The sequence below is a fragment of the Cynocephalus volans genome, chromosome 11, assembly GCF_027409185.1.
Source record: "Cynocephalus volans isolate mCynVol1 chromosome 11, mCynVol1.pri, whole genome shotgun sequence".
In the NCBI taxonomy this organism is placed as follows: domain Eukaryota; kingdom Metazoa; phylum Chordata; class Mammalia; order Dermoptera; family Cynocephalidae; genus Cynocephalus; species Cynocephalus volans.
In genome coordinates, this window is record NC_084470.1 from 119,890,474 (window position 1) to 119,915,630 (window position 25,157).

General features: G+C 37.6%; 1 protein-coding gene across 2 annotated transcripts in view; it reads left to right on the forward strand.

The window, feature by feature from the left end:
- ELK4 (ETS transcription factor ELK4) overlaps window positions 1-25,157 on the forward strand; it is a 38,473-nt gene continuing 13,316 nt past the window's right edge. Inside the window, exons 1-5 of one of the 2 annotated variants that reach the window (XR_010024875.1) lie at window positions 1-148; window positions 5,792-6,007; window positions 7,104-7,976; window positions 8,856-8,972; window positions 11,594-11,758. Coding sequence is in view for 1 of the 2 variants with exons in the window: in XM_063114149.1 (XP_062970219.1) it covers window positions 5,801-6,007; window positions 7,104-7,976; window positions 8,856-8,972; window positions 11,594-11,692 (1,296 nt within the window). In the remaining variant the exon portion in view is untranslated. Of the gene's footprint in view, window positions 149-5,791; window positions 6,008-7,103; window positions 7,977-8,855; window positions 8,973-11,593; window positions 11,904-25,157 lie in introns of those variants that run through there. The other variant, XM_063114149.1, reaches the window with a different exon arrangement.

Below are 25,157 nucleotides of genomic sequence, written 5' to 3' on the forward strand. Positions count from 1 at the left end.
GGCCGCCGCCGCCTTCTCGGGCTCCGCCGCGGGGATCGCAGTGGCTGCCTCGCCGTCCTCGAGTTCCCAGCGTGAGGAGGAGGCGGCGGGCGGAGAGCGGCATCGTGTTCGAGGCAGAGACTGAGAGGGAGCCCCGCGCGCGGCCTCGGTGAGCGGCCAGCCCCGCGCGCCCCCTCGGGGTCTCGAGGCCGCCGCCCCACCGGCCGGGGGCGGGCGCAGGGGCCGAGGGGCTCGCGGCACCGTGGGGAGCGAGCGCGCGGCCGGCGGGGGCCGTGCCGCGGGCGCGCGCTCCCCTCGGTTCCCGCCCCCGGCCCGCCCTGTCCTCGCGGCGCGCAGGTGGACGCGGGAGCGCACCGCTCCGCTCTCCTCGCCCTGTATTTGGTCCCTGGCGGTCCCTTGGGCAAAAGGTGGCAGCGTTTTTGCGTGGGTGCGGGGGAGGGGAGCAATTCTGACTTTCTGTAGTGGCAGGAAGTTGGAAAATGAAAGTACAGTAATTCAGTGCTTACCAAGGCCCGGGGAGGTTGCGCCTCTTCCCCGGGACTTTGATCTCCTCTGGGGCACACGGTCATCCGTGTTTCTTCCTCTCCCCACGCTCGCTATTCATCCGGTGTCAAGTTTCATTTCTTTTTCTACCTCTCTCCAGCAACCCCCTCCCCCCTTTACTTTCCGCTTAAGGTACAGCTGCAGCAAAGCTGGTAGCGTCTTCATTCCTAGGAAGACCAATGAGAAACGTCTTTCGGGGGTGGAATATTAAATGGCCTTGGCAGGAAATAAGTAGTGCTGTTGATGAAGTATTCAAAAGGTATACAGTAGTTTTTCTTCCCCCCGAGCTATTGCTGTTTGAAATTTCGGACATTTAAATAAAGATTTTGGAGTTCTCTCCCTCATCAGAACGGTTCGCCCATCCCTTTCGTTGACGGATTAGATCCTCCCTTCAATTCCCCCCACCCCCTTGCGTGGACAACTTGATGCTTCAATATTTAGGGCTGGCCGTGGTATTTTCGTTAATATGTAGTATGATTCAACCTCCCCCGCCCCCCACCCCAGGAACTCTCTTTGATTTTATTTAAACGTTAAAACTGCAAAAGTGGAATCCGTTACATTCTTAGGGAAATACGGTCTTCAAGTTTTATTGTAATGTAACAGTATACTTTTAATATTCTCTTTGTATAGGATCCTGTATAGTTAGATACATCTGGTTAGTGTTTGACAACGACGGTAATTTTGATTCAGAACTAGGCTTGATACATTTCAGAACTTGGTTTTGTTTTATTTAAGCAGCATGCTGAAGAAATTGGACTTATTTTTTGGGTCTCAATTACTGTCTCTGAAAAATAGTTGGGCTATGGGTCACCACAGCAACTGGACTATGTGTATTATAAACATGTTTAGGGTGGAAAAGGTTTCATTTAATAGAGACTTCCTTTCCCTAATAAGTTATTTTAACAACCTCCCTCTTTCAGTTTAGCACAGGGATTGAGCTATTATCTTTGAACTGTTAAGATAGAATCAGTTATGTTTTTAGCATTTAACTCCTCAAAAACCAGATTCCTTCATTTGGATCAGTTAAATATTTTCCTCCTTCATTATACTACCAAAAATCTTTTAAAACTGTTGTTGTAGAAAACTTGGGATATTTGTAAGAAGGGAAATCAAGTCTTTTTCCCTCTTATTTGACACTATAGTAGGTAGCAAGAATGAACAGTGTATTTTTTAATTCTTTGTTTCGCCTTTGTAATTCTTAATAAGTCTTCTGGAATTTTTTTACTTTAGCTCTTATGGCTGAGGAAATCGTTGAAGTTCATAGATAATACCACACTTTTAGGAACTAAAATGAAGAGTTTCAACTTAACTATATACCCAGAAGTTCCACCTACTTTTCAATCAAAAGAATAACCTGATATCAATATTGAATAAAATATTTCATTAAAGTACCCACTGAAGATGTCCGTTATTTCTGCCTTTTTAGATGTATTGCTTAGCCATTATAAACTTGTAGGTCTCAAAATCTACGTGATAGGTATGAAGACTCCAAGATTTGGGTTTTGGAATTTTTTCAGAAGAAAATGGAATTATAGACAGCACATTTGTAGTGGTTGAGAGATTCCAGTTCTCTGCCTGTCTTTTCTTCCTTCATTATTATCTTTCACATACACATATTCACACCTCTACCCCTATAAGCATTCTTGATATGAAGGTGATATCTGCAAATGTGGAAATCGAATTCTTTTGTTAAGCTAACATTTACTAGGGAGTAGTTTTAGCAGGCTTAGACTGACAAATAATTGTTTAAATGGGAAAACTATGGTAAAAAAGTAACTTGCCGTGAATAGGCATCATCAGAAAGAAGATCTGTCTGGTAAACTGAGAGAGACAGGGATCTCCCCTCCCCCCAGCCATACTTGATATAATATAAAACCACTATTTTTACCAGCTTAAGTGAGGTTATGAGAAACTGTGATTCTTAGCAGGCATAGTTATTTAGCATTAAGGTAGCACTTCATATTTGTGGATTATCACACTTAGTATCTAATACATGATACTTCTTTACAGTCAGCTGGTGATGTGATGCTTTTCTCCATCTAGGGAAGTGGTTTCCCCAGTGAGTAGAGTACATGACTGTGTTGGAAGAGATTTGGGTTCATGGTCTCAGCTTCTGCATGAACTCTGTGACTGTGGGAAGCATCTCCCCCTTTCAATTCTTTCTGTTCCATCTCTACTTTTGGATGACAGTATCTCTGTACAACCTGCTTCAAAGTGATAACTGAGGATTATTGGAGGACATTTTGGGTGTCTCTGAAAAGCTATAGAAACTTAAATATTTTCCACTACAATTACTTATCTCTGCCCTTTTTGGAAGCTAACATAGTTGACCCTTAAGGTTCTCATCCGCAGTGACTTATATGTTGTTAGAATTAGTTTTCTCAGGCCTAACTTTTGTAATATTTGTTGTGTTATGTATGCTTTTTAAAACATCTTTATTGAGATATAATTCACCTATTTAGAGTGTACAATTGTTTTTTAGTGTACTTACAGAGTTGTGCAACCACCACCACAATCTAAGTTTAGAATATTTTCATCCCAACTATAGATAGAACTGCTGTACAATCCAGCAATTCCACTGCTGGATGTATATACCCAAAGTAATGAAAATCATCATGTTGCAGGGATACCTGCACCCCTATGTTTATTGCAGCTCTATTTACAGTAGCCAAGAGTTGGAACCAACCTAAGTGTCCATTGTCAGATGACTGGATAAGGAAAATGTGGTATATATGCATAAAGGAATACTACTGTGTCACAAGAAAGAATGAAATACTGTGCCATTTGCAGTAACATGGATGAACTTACAGAAAATTATAAGTGAAATGAGCCAGGCACAGAAAGAAATACTGCATGTCCTGACTCATAAGTGGGAGCTAAAAAATAAAGAAAAAAGAAAGATGCAACAATCACAATAATATGTTGAACTTTCAAAAGCAGAGAACAGAACTGAGGTTACCAGAGGTGGGAAAAGGGGAGGGAGAGGAGGGTTAAGGGAGGAACTGGTAAAGGGCTGTGAAAAACAATTACATTGTATAATGTTGAATATTCTAATTATCCTGATTTGAACATCATATATTGCACACAGGTGTTGATATTCAATTCTAAACCCCACAGAAATATACAATCAATTGTTAAAATAAAATAAAAAATAAGTAAATGGAACATTTTCACCTCCAAAAGAAGTCCTGTACTCATTAGCGGTCTCTCCCCGTCCCTCCCCCAACCCCCACCACAGCCCCCAGCCCTAAGCCACCACTGATCTACTTTTTGTGTCATAGATTTGTCTGTTCTGGGCATTTGATATCAGTGGAATCACAATATATGGTCTTTTGTGGCTGGCTTCTTTCACTTGAATGTTTTCAAAGTTGATCCATGTATCAGTACTTCATTCTTTATGGCTGAATGATATCCCATTGTATGAATGTTTCACATTTATTTATCCATTCATCAGTTGATGGACATTTGGGTTGTTTACATTTTTTAGATGTTATGAATAATGCTGCTTTGAATATTCCTGTATAAATTTTTGTATGGATGTATGTTTTTATTTTTCTTGGGCATACACCTAAGAGTTGAGTTGGTGAGTCATGTGGTAAACTTGTCCAAAGTGGCTACATCATTTTACATTCCCACCAGCAATATAGGAGGGTTTCAGTTTGTCCACATCCTTGTCAACACTTGTTATTATCTGGCTTTTTCATTACAGCCATCCTAGAAGGTGTGACGTGATTTCTTATGTGGTTTTGATTTTCATTTCTCCAGTAACTAATGATGTTGAGCATCTTTGTGCTTATTGGCTATTGTGTGTCTTCTTTGGAGAAATGCCTTTTTAAATTCTTTGCCTATTTTTATGTATTTTGTATGCAAGTTCTTTTTGAGACACATGATTTGGAAATATTTTCTCCCATTTTAGGGATCGTGTTCTCATTTGATGGAGTTGTTTGCAGCACAATAGTTTTAAATTTTGATGTAGTCCAATTTACCTGTTTTTGTAGTGTTCTAATGGAACTGACTTAATTTTTCAAACCATATTCTGACCCGTTGAGATTGCTTTCCTAGAGAAAGGAGGTTTTTTGTTCTTGTGTGTGTGAAGGCTTCTTAGGATGAGCTTATATGTATTTGGCCGAGTTTCTGCCCTGAAGAATTCTTCCTAGTAGACAAAGTGTTTGAAGTTCTGTGAGGAAAATACCTCTGTGAGAGCATTTCCTTGCTGCTCTGTTACCTAAACCAAAGGTTATTAACCGGGATGATTTTGACACGCCAGGGGAACATTTGGCATTGTCTGGAGAGATTTTTGATTGTCTCAGCAGTGCAGGAGGTGCTGCTGGCATCTAGTGGGTAGAGCCCAAGGAAGCACTAACTACAGTGCACAGGACAGCTTTTCACAGCAATTATCTAGCCCCAAATGTCAGTAGTGCTGAAGTCAAGAAACTCTGACCAAAGAGGGAGATCTTAAAACTTCAGGTATTGAAGGATTGTTTTTTTCAATTCATGTCTTGATGATCGAATAAAGGTTGTTAATAAAATAAAAGGAAAATCTATGCAGATGGAATCCCTGTGGACAGAATGGTGACAGAACTTGCATTATTAATCAGGGAATATTTTGCTGAATTCTCAGTGCTGTCGATGTGTCAATGGAAGTTATTTGGAAGAGAAATACCAGTTGGAGCAAAAGTAGATTACTCCCTGCACCTCAGCCTCTGGGCCACCCTGAGGCGCACGCACGCACATGCACACGCACACGCGCACACACACACACTCATGCATCTTGGCAAATAAACAAACTGGGTTGATTTAGGTAGATGCTGAAATAGTGGTCTTCTGAGAGAATATGACAATGAGATTTTAAGATAAAATTTAATAACAGTGATACTCTAGTAATTGGCAACCATCAGTCTGCTCCTATAATTTATGCAACTAGCTTTATCCTCCTTGCAAGTTGCTCATTGCTTAAAACTTTTCTTAAGCAGCATGGCATGCTTAAGATTTTAGACTGTGGATCCAAATTGCCTGGGCTTACATCTCAGCTTCATCCTTTACTTGTGTGACCTTGGCAAGTTACTTAAGCCTTTTATGAATCAGTTTTTTTATTTGTAAAATGAAGATCCAGGAGTATCCATCTTATAGGAGTGTTGTGGAGATGAAATGAATTCATACACTTAGAGCACTTCAAACAATGCCTGACATATAGTGATAAGTAAGTGTTGGCTGATAATATTATCACATGTTATCTGCATTTTTTCAGCTCATTGCTATGGACAGTGCTATTACCCTGTGGCAGTTCCTCCTTCAGCTACTACAGAAGCCTCAGAACAAGCACATGATCTGCTGGACCTCTAATGATGGGGAGTTCAAGCTTCTGCAGGCAGAAGAAGTGGCTCGTCTCTGGGGGATTCGCAAGAACAAGCCTAACATGAATTATGACAAACTCAGCCGAGCCCTCAGATACTATTATGTAAAGGTAATACACATCCTGATATTGATACTATACAGAGAACCTCCAAACAAGAATTTCTTTTCTGTTGAGGTTATAGGTACTCATGTCTTGGGGTTTACTTTAATCCAATTTATTTTATAACTTCAGTAGTTTGGAATTAGGATACAAGGTGTGAATATTCTAGCTATATTTCTACAAACTCTTATTTATTAACCTACTCCCATTACACATGTTTTATTCCCAATTGCAGTTGTCTTTAAAAGAAAGAATACAGGATTGGAATATGAAAAAGGAAATTTGAGATTCTTAGGGATAAAGAAATATTCTCATATATGTCATAATTTACTTTAAAAATTATCAGCATATAGGGGCCAGCCTGTGGCTCACTTGGGAGAGTTCGGTGCTGATAACAAGGTCACGGATTCAGATCCCTATATAGGGATGGCCAGTTAGCTCACTTTTTTTGTAGCTTCACTCAATTTTTAGTTTTAGTTTAACTCAGGGAAGACAAATTAACATCTTAAAGAATAGTTGTTAATACATAGAATTGATTTCTTAGTTAAAATTGTACTTTTCTGTTTAATATCTTACTATTTTGAACACTTTCTTGGACTCTGAGGTAAAATAAATGGCTTCAAAGGATGGAATTAGAATGAGAAGCTGAGATCTTGATTTCTTTCACCTTTAAGTGGGTGATCTTATCAGATTTCCTGTATGGAGAAAAGAGGTAAGAAACAACTGGAATTTCTGAAGGAAGTGGGAACCTTAGCAGACATAATGTTCTAAATTCCTTTTTGCTTCCTCAGGATGTGTATAGCTTGTAGCTTTGGAATTATTTGAGATTGCAGTTCAGTGAGTTCTGACTTAATACAGATACTTGGTTGAGAGGATAAATCAATTAAAATCTTTCAGCTTTTATGTAACATATTAGTTCACTTGTTTATAAGACATTTAAATGTTCTTGTCTTAACTTTTCCATAATTCTAGGGACTGTTTGGTATGACTAGATGATTTTGAAGCTTTTATGTAAGCTATGTCTACTTCTCAAATGGAGAACCTCTTTAGGTCAACTCTTTCATGAGCTATGGGATGTAAGAATGTTTATTTTATTTACCTACAGAATATCATCAAAAAAGTGAATGGTCAGAAGTTTGTGTACAAGTTTGTCTCTTATCCAGAGATTTTGAACATGGATCCAATGACAGTGGGCAGGATTGAGGCAGACTGTGAAACTTTAAACTTCAGTGAAATTAGCAGCATTTCCAAAGATTTGGAGAACGGAGGGAAGGAGAAACCACCTCAGCCTGGTGCCAAGACCTCTAGCCGCAATGACTACATACACTCTGGCTTATATTCTTCATTTACTCTCAATTCTTTGAACTCATCCAATAAGAAGCTTTTCAAATCGATAAAGATTGAGAATCCAGCTGAGAAACTGGCAGAGAAAAAATCTCAGGAGCCAACACCATCTGTCATCAAGTTTGTAACAACACCTTCCAAAAAGGCACCAGTTGAACCTGTTGCTGCCGCCATTCCAACTGGCCCAAGCATTTCTCCACCTTCGGATGAAACTATCCAAGCGCTGGAGACATTGGTTTCCTCAAAACTGCCTTCTCTGGAAGCCCCAGCCTCTGCATCCAACATAACTACCGCTTTCACCACCACACCTCCAGTCTCATCCATGTCCCCCTCTCTGCAGGAGCCTCCTAGAACACCTTCTCCGCCACTGAGTTCTAACCCGGATATCGACACAGACATTGATTCGGTGGCTTCTCAGCCAATGGAACTTCCAGAGAACTTGTCACTGGAGCCTAAAGACCAGGATTCAGCTCTGCCAGAAAAAGACAAAACAAATAATTCATCAAGATCAAAGAAACCCAAAGGGTTAGAATTGGCACCCACCCTTGTGATCACAGGCAGTGATCCAAGCCCACTGGGAATATTAAGCCCATCTCTCCCTACAGCTTCTCTCACACCAGCACTTTTTTCACAGGTAGCTCTTTCTTTTTAGTGCCACCACTGTTTGCATTTATTCACCTTTTAAACAAATCTATAATTTATACTGTCAAGTTTGCTTTCTGTTACTTAGTTTGTTTTAGAAAGGTTATGTGTGATCCTGTGAAAGTAACCCAGTTCCTTATCTGTAGTAGGATTGTCAAAATAAAAATTTTGTAATATTGTCTTAATTCATTGTTCTGCAAGTAAAAAAATGTTTTGATTTTTCCACTTCTCCCTAAAGAAAGTAAATACAAAGGTATTTCAAAAAGTTCATAGAAAGATTTGTATTATCTTTTAATTCTATTTTTCCACAAATTTTTTGAAATATCCTTGTATTCTCTCTCTCTCTCTCTCTCTCTCTCTCTCTCTCTTTCTCTCTCGGTCTTATAAAACTGGTTGGTATCATATTAAAAAAAAAATCTCAAGGTAGAAAACAGTAGGTTCTGAGAAACTTAAGGAAAATGACTGGCATGATGTTGAGTAACAAGTTTGTACAGTTACATTAGGTATTTATTAACTTGCTCATCTCATAGAATATTTTAATGGATTACTCCCAGACCTTCTCGTTATTAAGAAAAGAACATGCTGGTGATTAAGTTATCCATTATTCCTCTGTTCCTGAATCCAGGTTGGTTTTTCTATTTGGGAAAGACACTGTGAAAGTTGGATTAAAAATAGTTATTTTGACCTTTATGTTTCTTAGGTTGTAAAAATAATTTCTGAGTTTTTCATCATGATAAAATTTCAGACTTAGAGATATTTGGAGCAGAAAATAGGACAGCATTTGGGATCAGGGCTATTTGTATACTATTGTAAGGATAAAGCATAATCCTGATAAGTCATGGAGCGGATATTTGTGTTTTGTGCATTGCAGACACCCATCTTACTGACGCCCAGCCCCTTGCTGTCCAGTATCCACTTTTGGAGTACTCTCAGCCCTGTTGCTCCCCTGAGTCCAGCCAGACTGCAAGGTGCTAACACTCTTTTCCAGGTAAATTTCTTAAAAGTCCATCTCTTAGGGCATGTTAAATGAAGAAATAGGCAAAAAGGCAGTGTACCACTGTTCAGTTTAATCATTACAAAGCTACTATTTAATAAATATTCTTTAGGTTTATTATTTGAATTTCTAAATGTTAATTTTCTATCTGGCAAATAGCTCAGATAAATATTCACAGCAAAGTTTCTTTTTTTTCATTTATTATTACGTATATTTGAGTGAGACCAAGACCTGTTCAATACTGTAGTAGATTTCGAGCCCATCCAAATTTTTGTCATTTTAAACCTTAGAAATTCTCTATTTAAAAAAAATACATATATGTATATATATACACACACACACACATACAAATGTATACATACATACACATACACACACACATATATGAGGGGACTTCAAAAAGTTTGTGGAAAAATGGAATTAAAAGATTACAAATAAAAAATATAAACTTTATTTCTCAACATAAGTTCCATCGAGTACAAGATATTTTTGTAAGTGACGATACCAGCCATTTTATCTATCTTAAAGAAGTGAGGATCCTGGGAATTTAACCATTTCAATGCAGTGTTTTTTACATTATTCACTGAAGGAAAATGGGTGATCTTTGAAGATTTTTTTAAGATTAGGAAACAAAAAGAAGTTAGAAGGAGCCAAATTAGTACTGTAAGGACTAATGATTTCCCATAGAAACTCTTGCAAAATTGCGCTTGTTTGAAGAGAGGAATGAGCAGGAGCATTGTCATGGTGGAGAATGACTCTCTGGAGAACCTTTCCTGGGATTTTTTATGGCTTTCTCCAAACATTCTCATAATAAGCAGGTGTTACCATTCTTTCACCCTCCAGAAAGTCAACAGGCAAAATGTCTTGAGCATCCCAAAAAACTGTTGCCATGACCTTTGCTTTTGACTGGTCTGCTTTTGCTTTGACTGGACCACTTCTACCTCTTGGTAGCCATGGCTTTGATTGTGCTCTGTCTTCGGGATATTACTGGTAAAGCCGTGTTTCATCTCCTGTTACAGTTCTTCACAGAAATGCTTCAGGATACTGATCCCACTTATTTAACTGTTGAAACTCTGCTCTTGTCTGCAGCTGACCTGGCCACAACAGTTTTGGCATCCATTGAGTGGAAAGTTTGCTCAACTTTAATTTTTTAGTCAGAATTGTGTAAGCTAAACCAATTGAGATGTCTTTGCTGTTGGCGATTGTTTCTACTGTTAATTGTTGATTCTCTTCAAGTAGGGAACGAATAAGATTAATGTTTTCCTTAGATATTAATGTGGATGGTCTGCCACTATGGTCTTCATCGTCTTGTCCCTTCAGAAAATGAATTATCCGTTTGTAAACTGCTGATTTCTTTGGGGCATCGTCCCCATGAACTTTTCGTAAAGCATTGATGATTTCACCATTCTTTCATCCAAGCTTCACCATAAATTCGATGTTTGTCTTGCTTCAATTTTAGCAGCATTCATGTTGCTCTGATAAGGGCTTTCTTCAAACTGATGTATTATCCTCCTTAGTGCCTCAAACTAGATACTGTTCATACATGTTATAATACGTTAGTACAAATTTATTTTGGTACAAAAAAAAATGTTGCAGTTCATATGTAGTTTTTTCATAATGTGCATTTTCCATGAACGTTTTGAAGACCCTTCATATATATGGGGGATTTCTGCACATAGTTTCCCTCTTTTAATTAGGGATTTAAAAAGAAATAGAGAAAAGTCTTGACAGTGGTATATCAAATACTCTCATTTCTCCTCAGAATTGATATTTATTAACATTTTCAATACATATTTTAAAAAATGAATGTTGTAATAGCTCTTCACCAAGATGTTAGGAAAGTTTTGCTATCCCTAATTAGTTTAACTATTATTTTGCCCAAAACATCTAACCTTTATAATTTGTAGACTTTTTGTGGTTGATTCATTTACTTATTCAGGGGTGACTTGTAATTTAATTTTTCACTTGTTCTTTCAGAAATGAAATGATAGGGAAAAAAAAGTGAGAAATCTTCTGCCCCCTCCCTTTTTTTTTTGCAAAAGCTCTAAATTATTGTATAGAGAGAGTGTTGGGAATTTTCCATATTTCATTTTTATGTTTTCTTTTGCCTCTCACCAGCAGATAATTGAGTTATAGAATGGTCTGAGACCTTAAACAAAAAGTGCTCCTATAGCTTCAGCCTGGAACCTCCCAATAGAGTTGATCTCAGAATACATGATGGGAGCCCTTTTCGAGGATGAGCACCCTATCGGACCCCTTTTTGAGGGTTCATGATTTGCTTTATAATTGAATTACACTCTGTAGAGCATATTGTCATTTACTGCACTTTCTAAAACATTCATTTGAGGTTAAATGAGGTAAGGTATAGATTTGTCCTTTGTTTTCATTCTATTGAGGTAGGTTGGAGAGAGTTAATATTTAATATGGTAGGACACACAATTTTTCTTATGTTTTTGTTAAGACATCGTGTTCTTCCATGGTGAACAGTTATTGTCTTAGTCCTGTGAGTCACTGTAGAAGGCTGTTGTGTTCTGCGACAGAGAATATAGTAGGGACAGAAAGTGAAAGCTAGGGTTGAGTAATAGGATGATAATGTGTTTTATTTTCTTTCTCAGTTTCCTTCTGTACTGAACAGTCATGGGCCATTCACTCTGTCTGGCCTGGATGGACCTTCCACTCCTGGCCCGTTTTCCCCAGACCTACAGAAGACATAACCTATGCACTTGTGGTGTGAGAGGACTGAGGAACAGAGAGAGACATTCAACATGATTGCATTTGAAGTGAGCAATGGATAATTCTGCAATGCTGATAATAGACTATTGTAATTTTTGCCATTCCCTATTGAAATGCCTTTTTAGGATTCCCTTTGAATAGGACTCTAGTTGGATTGTGTATAAAAATGCCTTAATCGGAGTCTAATCTCCACCTCTCTCTCTTTTTCTTTTCTTTTTTATCTTTCTTTTTAAAAAATATTTTGAGCTTTGTGCTAAGGACATTTTTGGTGGGGTTTAGCGTTTATGCTTTGCAAGAGCAATTAAGAACAAAGTTACTTCTTCTGGCTATTAGAACTCTTTGGCTACCAGAAAAATTATGCTTAGAGTCTATTATTTAAAGAAATATTGGTTAAATGAAATTGGCCATATCTTTAGAACTGATGTGCTCTGTTGAATGACTAAAAGTGAGCTGTTCATAAGCAGTGGAAGAAAAAGAATCATTCCAGTTCATACAAAGTAAGATTGGAGCAGTACTGTTGGGGAGATTCTGTTTTGCTATGAACTGTAACATGTACGCAATTCCACAAAAGGTGTCTTGTTTATATTTATTCAGGGTGGGTCTCTTAGCCATATGTATGATCTTGTTTGAACATGTCAGCAGGGCGTGGAGCTAGTTTATTTCAACATAGGAAGGTTTTTAACCCTGGGGTTTAAAACAGTTTTCAGAACATCCAGTGAAAATACGGGACCCTATATGTAGCATAGAAATGTTGTCTGCTTCTGAGTGATATGTTACAGCCTCATGGAATGTAGTATAGTAAATGATGACTTTTAGGAGGATGAACTTGAGTTTTGAAAATTCGAGGCATGTCTGAGTAAAATATTCAATTGAATAACTTAAAACAATATGTGGGGCTTTTCCCAGTTAGAAGATACCAGAGTCAAGGACACTTTCTCTTTCTTGTTCCTTTTACCTGACTTTCTACTCCATATCTATCATCTTTCCTTTTAAATTTAAGGTTGTTAGAGGTTGTGACAGTTTTAAAGATGTAATTAGGAAGGTAGAATGCAAAGTGAGGCCTCCAAATCAGTAGTGAGGTAAAGATGTGCTTACTTCTTTCAATTCTTTTTTTTTTTTAATGAGGGAAGAGCAGAGCTCGTGTGGGAATGCTCATGCCAAGAGACTGGATTGTTAGACCAGTCGTGAAAAATGTGGGCGTCATCTCTGCATTATCACATTTATAAAATGTTACCATAGGGTGGTCAGTGCCAGGTGCAGACCCATTTGTTGATTCTCCACACTGAATTGATACGAATATCACAGTGGAATCTTTTGGAAAATTTGGCTTTAAACCCCATGATTAAATTATACTTTGCCACCACCACCCTTTTAACCTTAACTATGTAATTGAATAACGTGAACTAGATGGAATGAGGGAGTAAGGACTCAAGGACTCAAAATGACACTGATACAACAACAGCATCTTCCAGATGCATAATATTCACTTTAAATTTGTTTATGTACAGTGTAGAGAAGCTCTTGTATAAGACATTTATGCTAGTTCATTAGTAGTATAGGGAAAAGATTCAGTGAGCTGCCTTTATATGTGTAGTGTTAGAGACCTGTTACTGGTTCATTTGTGGTTATCAGCTGAAGTTCTGTTCCTGAGGTGTGCAATAGTAGTGTTGAAAGGTAGTGTTCAATAGCGATAGGGCACAGTCATATTGGACTTTTGTCCCATATTATTTAGTTTGCATGCCTAGTTTTATTAGGTTAACGTTTTGTATATTAAATAAGTAAATATGAGGGTTCTTACAAAAATTTGTGGAAAAATAGAACTAAAAGTTAATATGAATCTTCCCATGAACTTTTTTAAGTACCCTCGTATTTAGATGATTTAACTAGATGTTTTAAATTTTGAAAGCACAAAGGTATTTTATCTTTTTGAGCTAAAGGAGAAAAGCCATTGGTTTGTTTTCACAGGTGATGTCTTTGATAATTAACTGTCTCAACACAGGTGCCTTGGAACCAAGGGCACCATTAAAACTCAGTCAAAGCAACTTCCTAGGAAACAGTTTTAGTGAGTGTTCTTACTGTTTTAGTGAGTCTGTATAAACCTATAGCTGAAGCCTCCGAGGGGGGTGAAGCCTTAGGAAGTTCATGATGATCTGCTTTCTCTTTGAGATCAACTAATTTGGGGAAGCGTGTGTGTGTGTGTGTGTGTGTGTGTGTGTGTGTGTGTGTGTGTGTGTGTGTGTGTGTGTGTGTGTTTCCTTTTTAAAGTCAAAGTTTACAACCTTAATGCAAATGTATGAGTCAGACAGTTCTATTTGTAGACTACCTCCTTCCTGGAAAAGTCTCAGCTTCATAGTCTTTTGAATATCCACAGAATTCTTCTTAGCATCAAAAGGTAACATACCACTTAAGATCAGTATTCACTGGAGAGACACATTTGGTAACTGTGGCTGGTATTCATCACTGGTCACTTGCCAGGGCAACATGAGCCTAAGTTAAAGAAGGGGAGCAGGTTGAATGGGGTTTTGAGACATCTTCTGTGATAGCTTAGCTTTTCTTCTGCTCTAGCCTTACCCACTCAGTCATGTGCTGGAAAATGTTTAGTAACTAGGATTTCTGAAGTGGAGGGGGGAAATCCTGAATTTGTAGCCGATTTCTTTGATGTAAATTACTCCCTCTGTGGCTGATTTCAAGCTACCACCTTGGAATTGAGAAAGACTGTGCACATTTGGCCTAGAGCCAGTGCCAGCAAACCACTGCATTCACCCCACCCTAGGGTGGATTTTCACATAATTTCTGAAATAGTTTTTCTTGTTTATATGCTGATTTTTAAAAATACAAAATTAAAATCTCATGTCTGACTTCAGTAATCTTTTTTTTTTTAATGGCTTGTCATAGTGCTTTGTGATATTATATTCCTTATGGCATGTTTTATGTGTTTAAACAGAGGTGAAATTTTGATGGGGAAAGTAAGCCCATGAACCTATGTAGGATAATGTGTTTCTTTTTTTTTTTTTTAAGTATTTTTTTGTTTTGGGAGGATTTTTTCTTTTTCTTTTTCTTTCTTTTTTTTTTTTTTTTTTTTTTTTGTGGCTGGCTGGTACAGGGATCTGAACTGTTGACCTTGGTGTTATAGCACCCACTCTTTAACCAACTGAGCTAACCAGCCACCCTTTTACATTTTTTTTTTTTTAACTGGAAAATTCCTTGATGATTTACATACTATATTAGAGATCAAAAAAAGGCAGGACTGACTGTTAACTAGATCAGAGGCTTGGAATCCTGGAGCTGTAACTCCAGACTGTTGATAGTATCACTTTAGTTCCATTCACACCAGGCATTTTCTGTTGTCTAGTCCAACAACATTGTTTCATACCTCAGAATTGGTGTTATGATTCCAAAGTTCTAAAAGGTAGCTTTATGTTTCTAGTGAATTTAAGCACATTTAGAGTATTTCAGAAAAGCAGTCTGTAGCCTTTTTGAACATATACCGTGATCAGCAAAAGTTTTTGAACACAAAAACTTTCCTTATGAAAAATTTATATGTATATATGTTAAATTATATACCACTATACTAAGGTAATATGCACATTGCAAAACATACACAAAAACAGAAATTAAGGATGGCATAAAAAATAAATATTGAGTAGCAGCTCTAATATTTTCTTCCTACTTCCCAGGAAATTGTCTTGTGCACCCTCCAGAAGCACAGACTCCTCTTCAAAGACCACTGATTCAGAATATTGCTTCTCATTCTGACCTTGAAAAAACAAAAAATGTATGCTTTTCTTGTGATATATGGAGAAATCCTAGAAGAAGACTTGGAATTTTTCAGGACAGCTTATCATTAACTTTTGAAATTTCACATTAATTTTTTTTTTTTTTTTTGTCGTTTTTTCGTGACCGGCACTCAGCCAGTGAGTGCACCGGTCAGTCCTATATAGGATCCGAACCCGCGGCGGGAGCGTCGCCACGCTCCCAGCGCAGCACTCTACCAAGTGCGCCATGGGCTCGGCCCACATTAATTTTTTTTTTATAAGTTGTCAAATAACCCAATTCCAGATGTTTTCCAGAGCTTTATGCACATTATTTTTGACAGCCTGCTGTCTCTTTTATCTTCATACTAGGTATGGCTCTAATTGATTTTTATTTTACTTGTCTGCTTACAAACTTTTTTGGGCCTCATGTTATATTTTACCAACACATTCAGAATTATTTCAAGTTTTATGTTAAAATACATAACAACTTCCATTTTCTGCATTGATGAGTTTTAGATTTTTAAAGAATTTGTGATATTTCAGCATCTGAAGGAGTACTATTCTTGATAGGCCTGTTCTGTTTAACCCCCTCATTTACTGTATATGTTTTTTCTCATGCCAGAAATCTAGAATTGTGCCCAGGTGCCAGTCTTAGGTGTGGGAACAAGTATAGAGATGAGTACAGGTCTCTGTGCAGAAACTGGGGCTCTGCAACCAACACTACTCATAATGTAGTCTGTTATCTGAGGGTGTGATAGAATATATTTTTTTCTAAAATGGAATTAAGCAGTTAATTGTTCAATCCATAGTAGTGTAAGTGAAATGTGGAGGTCACCCCTACTTGTCTTTTTTCAGCAGGTACTCTGACTAGAGAATGGGTTCTATGGAAAGTATTTTGTTAATTATCTTCTTTTGGGATCAAAATGTTTTATTATTATTTTTAGTGCTGCTGGCATTGCCTGAAACAAGGTGCCCTGTTATTCCTCTTATGTCATCAGAACTCTGCTTACTGAAGTTTTAATCTTAGAATCTAGAATTCTTATGGGTGGTAGCGTATTAAACAAGAAAAGGCAGTTTGATTTCCTTTCTTGTACTTTGTGGAACCTGTTACTATAAAAGTGGTGTTTTGACCTGTAAACAGAGCAAATCTGAAAGGTGAATTGTGTTGATTGTAGTATAAGTGTTCCACTTGAAGCTGTCAGTTTCTTCAAGCTACTTTTCCGAAAAAAATTGTGATGATATCCTGCCAGAAAATAGCAGTTTCTAGGGTGCTGCCATTCACACTTCGCCATTGTGAAAGATGGAAATCCAGAGTGGTTTGTGTGAGAGGAGAAATACTGGCTTTAAGCTTTCTGCAGAAACCAGGAAATTCAAGCTGCGTTAACGTAATTTTAAATAAAACCTTTAACAAAGTTCATGAGGGATACAATCAAACAGTCTCTTGAATGCTAATCTTTTGATTATAATACATATCAGGAAGTTTTATGAAGTTAAAACTTTACTTTGAAATATTTAATTGGGAGACTAGAACATTTCTTTCCAAGTCATTTCTGATTTGTTGGCTGAGTACATAGATGTGTGTAATACTGATGTATTAACTGAGTGTGTGTGTGCGTAAATCTGTTTTTCAGAGGGAACATTATTATTCATTCTCTAGATTAGGATGGCACCTAGTCTATTTTATACTAAAAGTAAAAAAAAAAAACCTTTGCTGCACTTTGCAGTTGCCACTTTTTAAAAATAAAGCCTTGCACGTTTCAGTTTTTTAAATATGTAGAATCATAGGCCTTAAAAGTAATCGTTTGCCAACATTTTAGAAATACAGCTTACATATGACATACTCTAAACAAAGTCATCTTAAACTGTTCTCTTAGGTTCATGTATTATTGAGCAAATAAGGATGTTCTTAAAATTTCTACATTTACATTTGCTTTTGTGGCAAATCTTTATTAGTTTGGGTTGTAAGCTTCTCAGAGAGGAGGTTTATACTACAAGCAGTATCCATGGATTGATATAATAGTCAAGGAATTCTGGCATTGTTTTTTTTTTTTTTTTTTTTTTTTTGTCTTTTTCGTGACCAGTACTCAGCCAGTGAGTGCACCGGCCATTCCTATATAGGATCCGAACCTGCGGCGGGAGCGTCGCTGCGCTCCCAGCGTCGCACTCTCCCGAGTGCGCCACACTCTCCCGAGTGCGCCGCACGGGCTCGGCCCCTTAACTCATCTTTTTAAACTGTACATAATTAGCATTAGCAGAAACCTCAAAGTAGAATATCTTTGTGCTGAATGGTCTTCTTGACTTTGCCTTGTTTCCCATCTCATAAAGGCCTGTCTGGTTCTTGTCCCTTCCAGGGATTACGAGCCATGCTCAGAGAGGCCTGGGATCTTCTGGATGGGGTGGGTATGGAGGTGGGGGTGCTCTGTGGTGGCCCAGAGTTCTAGCCAATGGGATCATTGACGTTTACTTAGAGTTCAGGGGTGGGAATGCCATATACTGGTGTTCAATCACTTGCCACTTTCTTGGGCACCATTATTAGCACTGTTTTGTTTTTAATAACTGGAAGCACTTAATGATTTTTTTGTTTAATTTCAGCTTAAGGATATTGAGGGTCAGGAAAGTAAGTTTTATTTCTCGCTTATGTTTTCTGGAACTTAAGAGTGTTTGGAGAAGGGATAAATGGATTACCTAGTGAGCTATTCTAGGCTCTGTAAGGTATGCTTTTTTGGCTAGGATGTTTTAAAATAACTGACAAGCTTTTAATATTGTGCTTTGTAGAAGTTTATGATTTTTAAAAATGATTTGCAATTGATAGATTATGCTTAAATTTGTAAAGTGCTCAATTTTAAGGATTTTTTTGTGTGTTTAACCATTGTTGCTTATTGTCTGTTATGTAGGGGACACAGTCCCCTCTAAGACATTTCATTTTTTTGTTTGTTTTTGGGGGGCAGTATTACCAGTGGCCTTTGTATGTACATTCATTGCTTACATTCATTGTTTATGTGATAGACTAGCGTATTTTATGAACTTCCCTGTTCAGTATTAGTGATATTAACTAAGATACATATATGTAAAGACAGAAAAGAAATGAATTAAGTTTTGATTACTCAAGGCCTATTTATTTGGTTTGGCCTTGAATTTTTTATAATCACAGTCATATCTGTCTCTTCACTTTTGCCTTCTAGCAGATTCATTTATCTTTGTGGGTAGGGAAGATTAAATATGAAACTCAGTCCAGTCATTTTGCTGCTGGTTAGCCTTGGTTTGAGAAGATTAACATTTTTGATTAAAATTAGTTCCTTAGAATGGAACTTTACTCACCAAATAATCAAGTTGGTTTTTTAAAAAAGTGTATAACTTTGCATTTCAGAGAACAAACTAATAATTTTTCATGAGCCCTATTGGATCTTCTAAAAAAAGATCTTCCTAAGAGACAACTAGGAATGAGTTTGATTAATGAGAAATGACCATAGGTTAGATTACTTTAAATTCCATACGCCAGGTGGTTTAACCACAATGGCACGGGCACTTTGTGGACTATCAAGAGTGGACATCACTTAAAAACTAAGTGATGTTAAATAATAAACTCTTGATTTTCATTCAGCGAATCTGTAATTCAGAAGAAAAGCCTATGTCTGCCATGGTTCTGTTGCAGTGTATCTCCATCAGCATTAACACAGGAAAGATGTATTATTTTATGCGTACGTCTTAGTTTGGGATATGTGGTCATCAGGGTGCTTTCCTCAAACCTATCTATCAGCTCAGTTGAGAAGACAGTTACTTTATTATTTTCCCCCTTGTTTATTTATTGAAATCTGTATCTCATAATATCACTGTTCACCACTTCATATAAATATTTATGCATAATGCAAGTGCACACCTACCCAAAGGAATGAATAACTGTTAAAGTGTTATTAACAACTCGTCTTAATTTCAGTGTCATTTACATTAGGGAGACCTTCAAAGTATTAAAATCACCTTTTTTCCCTTTTCCTACAGAAGCAATTACAATACTAATTGCTAACATTTATTAAAATTTGCATTAATTGTTGATACAGCTGGAGAGAAACTGCCATGCCATCCAGCCAAGCAGTTTTACTTACTGTTGGGAAACAAAGTGATGTTGTTTTAAGGTTAATTGGGATGATTGTAGCTAGAGTGTTGAATTCTATCTGTATGCATCAAAGAAACTTTATACAGAGTTTAGGTAGGTGAGGAAAAGGATGTGCTAGCACTTTTAGGGCTTTACAATATGCTGCTTTTAAAAGAAAAAGTGTAGTTGATACTCAGTGCATCTCCAGACATAGTAAGGGGTTGCTCTGAATAACCAATTAGGTGATCATTTTTTCTATCGCTTCCCAAGTTTTATGCAAAAATTTTGTTAAATTCTATAATGGTGATATGCATCTTTTAAGAAAGATGATACATTTTTTAAAAAAACTATTTTATGTAAGAACTGACAGAGGAATTTGCTTTGTATAATGCAAGCTGGCTTTAAGAAAGCACTGTAGCAAATTTACTACAAGTCCAAAATTATACAGATATGTTAATAGATATATGTGCAACTAGATATGGGCAACAATTGTATTTTTTTAATAAATATTTTTAACAAAATGACTTTCTGATTTATTTTCCTTCTCACATTCATTGAGGTTGTCCCTGTGTATTATGTTTTCATTCATGCTAATTGTGGGTAAGGAAAGAGTTCAGTTTTCTCAATGGTTATCATTAAAGCCTTCAACTATTTGATATATATGTATCTATATTAAAATATTTAAGCCTAGATTGGGATGAGTGGTGAAGAGGGGAGATTTTAAAATGATTGTTGCCATAAAATGAGTTAGAAGAGATATGACTGGCTAGAAAAATTATTCACCATGTGAAATCTTTTTTATTTTACTTTTAAATTTTATTTACATTTTAAACAGGTTTTTAAAATTTTTATCAGATGCCTTTATTCTACCCCTTGTAAAGAGCAACTTTTCCTTATTTCTATTCTAGGCACTGTTTCTTAGTATAGTTGTTGAGATAAGAAACTGGAGATTTCAGTTCATTTAGCAAATAAAATTAGGCATTTTCAGAACTGGGTTGAAATATATACATAGGGGAAAGTGGGGTTAATAAGTGGCAAAATCACATCAGAGGGCTGTTTCGTATCTCTAGGTGAAAAGAAGAGGACATAGTGACACATTGTTTTGGTGGAGGTGGGAGACAGTTCACTAACCCTGGCGAAATGTCACTTCAGATGGTGGGTCAGTAAGCAGTGTTCAGCACAGTTGGCTGCTAACCACTCGTGAGGACTGCTGGACTCTCCTGAACCACTGTTTTCAAAATGCTTTACCCAGAGCAGGAACTCCATGATGTCAAATAAGTTTGGGAAATGGGGTCTTCACTTCTTGGAGATTCAAAATGCATTTTAGAATATCAAAAGCTCTAAGTCTTTCAGTTAAAAAGCCTGTTTAATCTACCATCTTCTTTTTTCTTTTTTTGGGTGCCCAGCCAAGAGGAAAATCCACTCTTTTCTAACCTTTCTGACTGTTGTCACTTCCTCTTTTGAGAGTCATGCCTACTTTGCAAGCACTCTTTTCACTTTGTAGATGCATCTAATGACAAACTAATATTTTCATATTGGGTGATTTCCCAGGACTGGCATTGTCAGGTAAGAGATAATCATTAATGGTTATAACATTTCACATTATCACTACAAAGCCCTGCACTGACTGGAATACACCCTCTAACTGAAGCAAGTCCATGAAAATGGCTTCATTTCGAATAACTTTAAGACAGTAGTGCATAATATTGAAAAATGAAGGAGGAGTGATAACCTTTAACAACTGTGCAAGTTCAATGGCAAGCATTGGTGTTAAGGAGATTGCTGGAGCATCACGGTCCATTTTATGATTCCCATGTGTTGTGAATACATCACCATCATTAACCAAAACCCCTCTCTAGTCAAGGTCACCTTCCATGTTGCAATGTCCAGTGGTTGATGTTCAGTCCACACTGGACCTCTCAGCACTGATTACTTCCTTCTTCAGATACTCTTCACATGCCTCCCAGGAAACCATATTTTCTCCTGGACTTCCTTCTTCTGGCTTCTCTCATTTGCTCTGCTGGATGCTAATCTTTTTCTAAACTCTAGATGTTGAAGAATCCCAGGGCTCGATCTTCCAATTTCTCTGTACACTCACTCCCTAGGTGGGCTCATTCAGTCCTATGGCTTTAAACACTCTCTCTCTCTGTCACCACAAAATTGATATATCGAGTCTTGACTTCTTTTGAGCTCTAGATTTCTATATCAGTCTTCTTGACATTGAAGATAGCATCATAAAATGATCATGTCCGATCACACTGAGTGCCCCCAAGGACTTCCAGTGTTAAATGGCCTTATGATATACCCAGTTACTTAGGTCAGATACCTTGTGGGCGTCCATGAGTCCTATCTTTCTCTCATACCCTATACCCAATCCATCAGCAAATTCTGTCAGTTTGACTTGCAAAATATAGCTTTAATCCAATTGCTTTCACCACTTCCACTGCTACCAACATAGTTCAACTCACCATCATCTCTTACGTAGTCTGCTGCAGTTATACTCTAGCTGGTCTTCCTAATTCCATTCTTGTCCACCCCGCCCCCAGTCTCTTCTCCACACAACAACCAGTGATACTTTTAAACAGGTAAATTAGATAACATCGCTTGCCTGCTCATAACTCTCCCAGTAATCTCATATCACTTAAAAAGAAAAAAAAACCCCACACTCCTGCCATGGCTTATATGATCTCGCCCCCAGGCTATTTTCTGCCACTTGTCCTTCCTTGCTGCCCTGAAGCCACACTGGCCTGCTTGCTGTTCCTCAAATACTAAAGCATATTCCAGTCTAAGGTCCTTGTACTTGCTGTGTCCTTGCCTGATTGGATCTTTCCCAGGTACAGGGCTTGTTCCCACATATTATGGAAGTTTCTGCACAAATGGAACTTCCTTAGAAAGGCCTCCCAGAGCATCTCTTGATGTTCCCTATTCCCACTCTCTCTTGCTTTATTTTTCTTTATGGTTCTTCATTACCCCTCGTAAATATATAATTTGTGGCATGTCATATATTTATCTGTTTATTGTCTATATGTCAACTGAAGTATAACATTGTGAGGCAGGGACTTCTGTCTTATTCACTGCTGTACCTCTGCATCTAGATCAGTGCCTTGAACAGTAGATCTTTTTTGAATGAATAAATGAATTCTCAGTAGAAGACCTCTGTGTCACTGTCTTCCTTTAGTGAACTGGGTGTCCTGATGGGTTAGAATCCCAAGTCCATGTCACAGAGGGGAATCTGGGGACAGGGTGACTCCATAACACTCTGAAACGTCAAAGCTCTTGAAAGAAAGGAGATCAGGAAAAAAGCCCTACTTGCTCTGTAACGGATTTTGAAGTGTGGAAGAAGAACCTGTCTGCCTCCCCTTATTCTGATTATATGTAAGAGGGAAGAGTGGCTCTCAGCCCTCCTGTCTATGAGTTTTGTTTCTTCTAAAATATCAGCCATGTGAATGTACAGTATGAGAGACCCGTCTCCAGGGAACATTAGATCATTTGTTTCTGAGCTTATGTACAAGGATCAATTGTCCTTCATAATGGATAACACATTTATTAAGTTTAAAATATTTTATTTTAGGAAAAGTACTCTTAGATTTGTTTTCATCTTGTTTTCTATATTAACAAATTAATCACAATCAACTTAGATATAGCCATTGTTTCTTCTTCCTAAGTCTGTATAAAAAGGAGGTTTTCTTGAAAAACCACAAGAAAAATAACTGCTTTTTCTGTGCCCAGGTCAGTCACTCACCATTGTTAGATCACACAATTTGGCTGGTATCCAATACTTTTAAGTATTTACAGACATAGTTAAAACTATACCTCTAGACCACCAGCTTTCAAAAGAAGTTGGATCTGTTTGACTTACAATAACTATGTACCAAACACAAGAAAAATTTCTAAGCTGCTCATGGGAGGTTTTAAAAATAAAAATTGCTAACATTTATTAAGCAGTTTCTATGTCAGGCCTATAATACGTGCTTTACACAAATCACTTAATTCTTTCAGAATTCTTTGAGGTAGGGTAGGTACTTTTAGAAATGTCACTTTACAGGTAAAAAGAGTGAGGTTGGAAGAGCATCAGTAACCTGCCCAAGGCCACAGCCAGAAGTAAGGCCAGTGCTGGCACGCAGTCTCTCTCCCCCCACGATTCTCATCTCGTGTTGCTGGTGGTCGGGGCTGGCTAACATGACAATACCTATAGATCGAGGAAGAACTTTTTAGTGTCAGGCGTGGGAACCACAGCACTTGGGACAGAATACTTAAAACCATGATCCACTTAATTTGTATAATTATACACGTGCATTTGTATATACATAAAGTGCAGGTAAACCAATATAAAATCAGTTGCTGTGACAGCTATTCCACTATTTCCAGAGCCTCAGTTCTCTTATCCTTATCTAAGCCAGTGAGTTTGCATTCTCTCTTTGCTTTGCTAACAGGATTTGCTCTGGACAGGAGCCTGTGACTCCTTGACAGACACTGCTTTCAGTATACTGCACGCTTGAATTGTTCCATAGTCCCAGCTTTTTGTTAAAGAAATGACCTTGACATGGTATGGAGGTTTTTTTCTCTACAAAAGATGTAAAATTTAAATTAAATAATTTTGGAAATTTTTAGTGTTTTATATACTAGTGAATGTCAGTAAAGAAAAACAGAACATCCATCTCATTCTCCCAAGCCATTTCTGGACCAATTAACATCGATCATTAGCAGTGGTATGCTGGTAGATGTTTAACAACTGCCTCTTCGGGGGGAAAAAAATGCCATGATTTGTAGCTTTTGCTGACTTCTGTGGTATAAATATTCCTCCATGGCTGATCTCGAGCTACCAACATGCTATCACTGAGAGTGGAGTTGGGAAGAGATGCACAGAAGCACTCTTTATGTAGTATTTCCATCACAGACACCATGGATGTAAATAACCTCAAGAGCATAGATGTAGTAATATTAGGAAGTGATAAGTTTTGAGTATTTATTACCTTGGTTTTAAATATAATATATTTAATTATAAGCTTATATAACTTAATTTTTAATAATGGCTACCTTTAACAACCAGCTCAAAATGAAAATTTAACATTCAACTTTCCTAAGCTTATTTATATGAGCTAGCCCAGCATACCACTGAATTAGTGTTCCAAGACAGCAAGACTCAACTTTTCCTTCTGATGTTTTACAATACAGATGAACTATTGATACCTGCAGCAGCAGGAATTTGAGGGACTTTGGACTATTGATAAGTAAAAAGCACATAAATCCTTTGAGCATGCCAGGGAATAACTTGGGGCTTGTTTTGATTAGTTTAAAATATATCTACATGTAGCAATGATCATCGAGCTTTACAATTTCAACCTAATTTTCAAACTAAAATTAAGTGATCTCAAACCCAGGGTGTGGTCCGTGCGTGAGCGGCAGAAGGAGCGAAGAGCCTGGCGGTCTTTCTTCCCGTCTAGGTATCCCGGACAGTTCTGACCAAAAGTCTAAACCAGGCCAGAGGAAGGTAACTTGAATAGCGAGGTAAACTTCTAATGATTTGCCTGGGAAGGATCCAGGTACCAGGACTCAATTTAATTTCTTCTACCCAACTAAGTATTAGTGGAGAAGATTTAA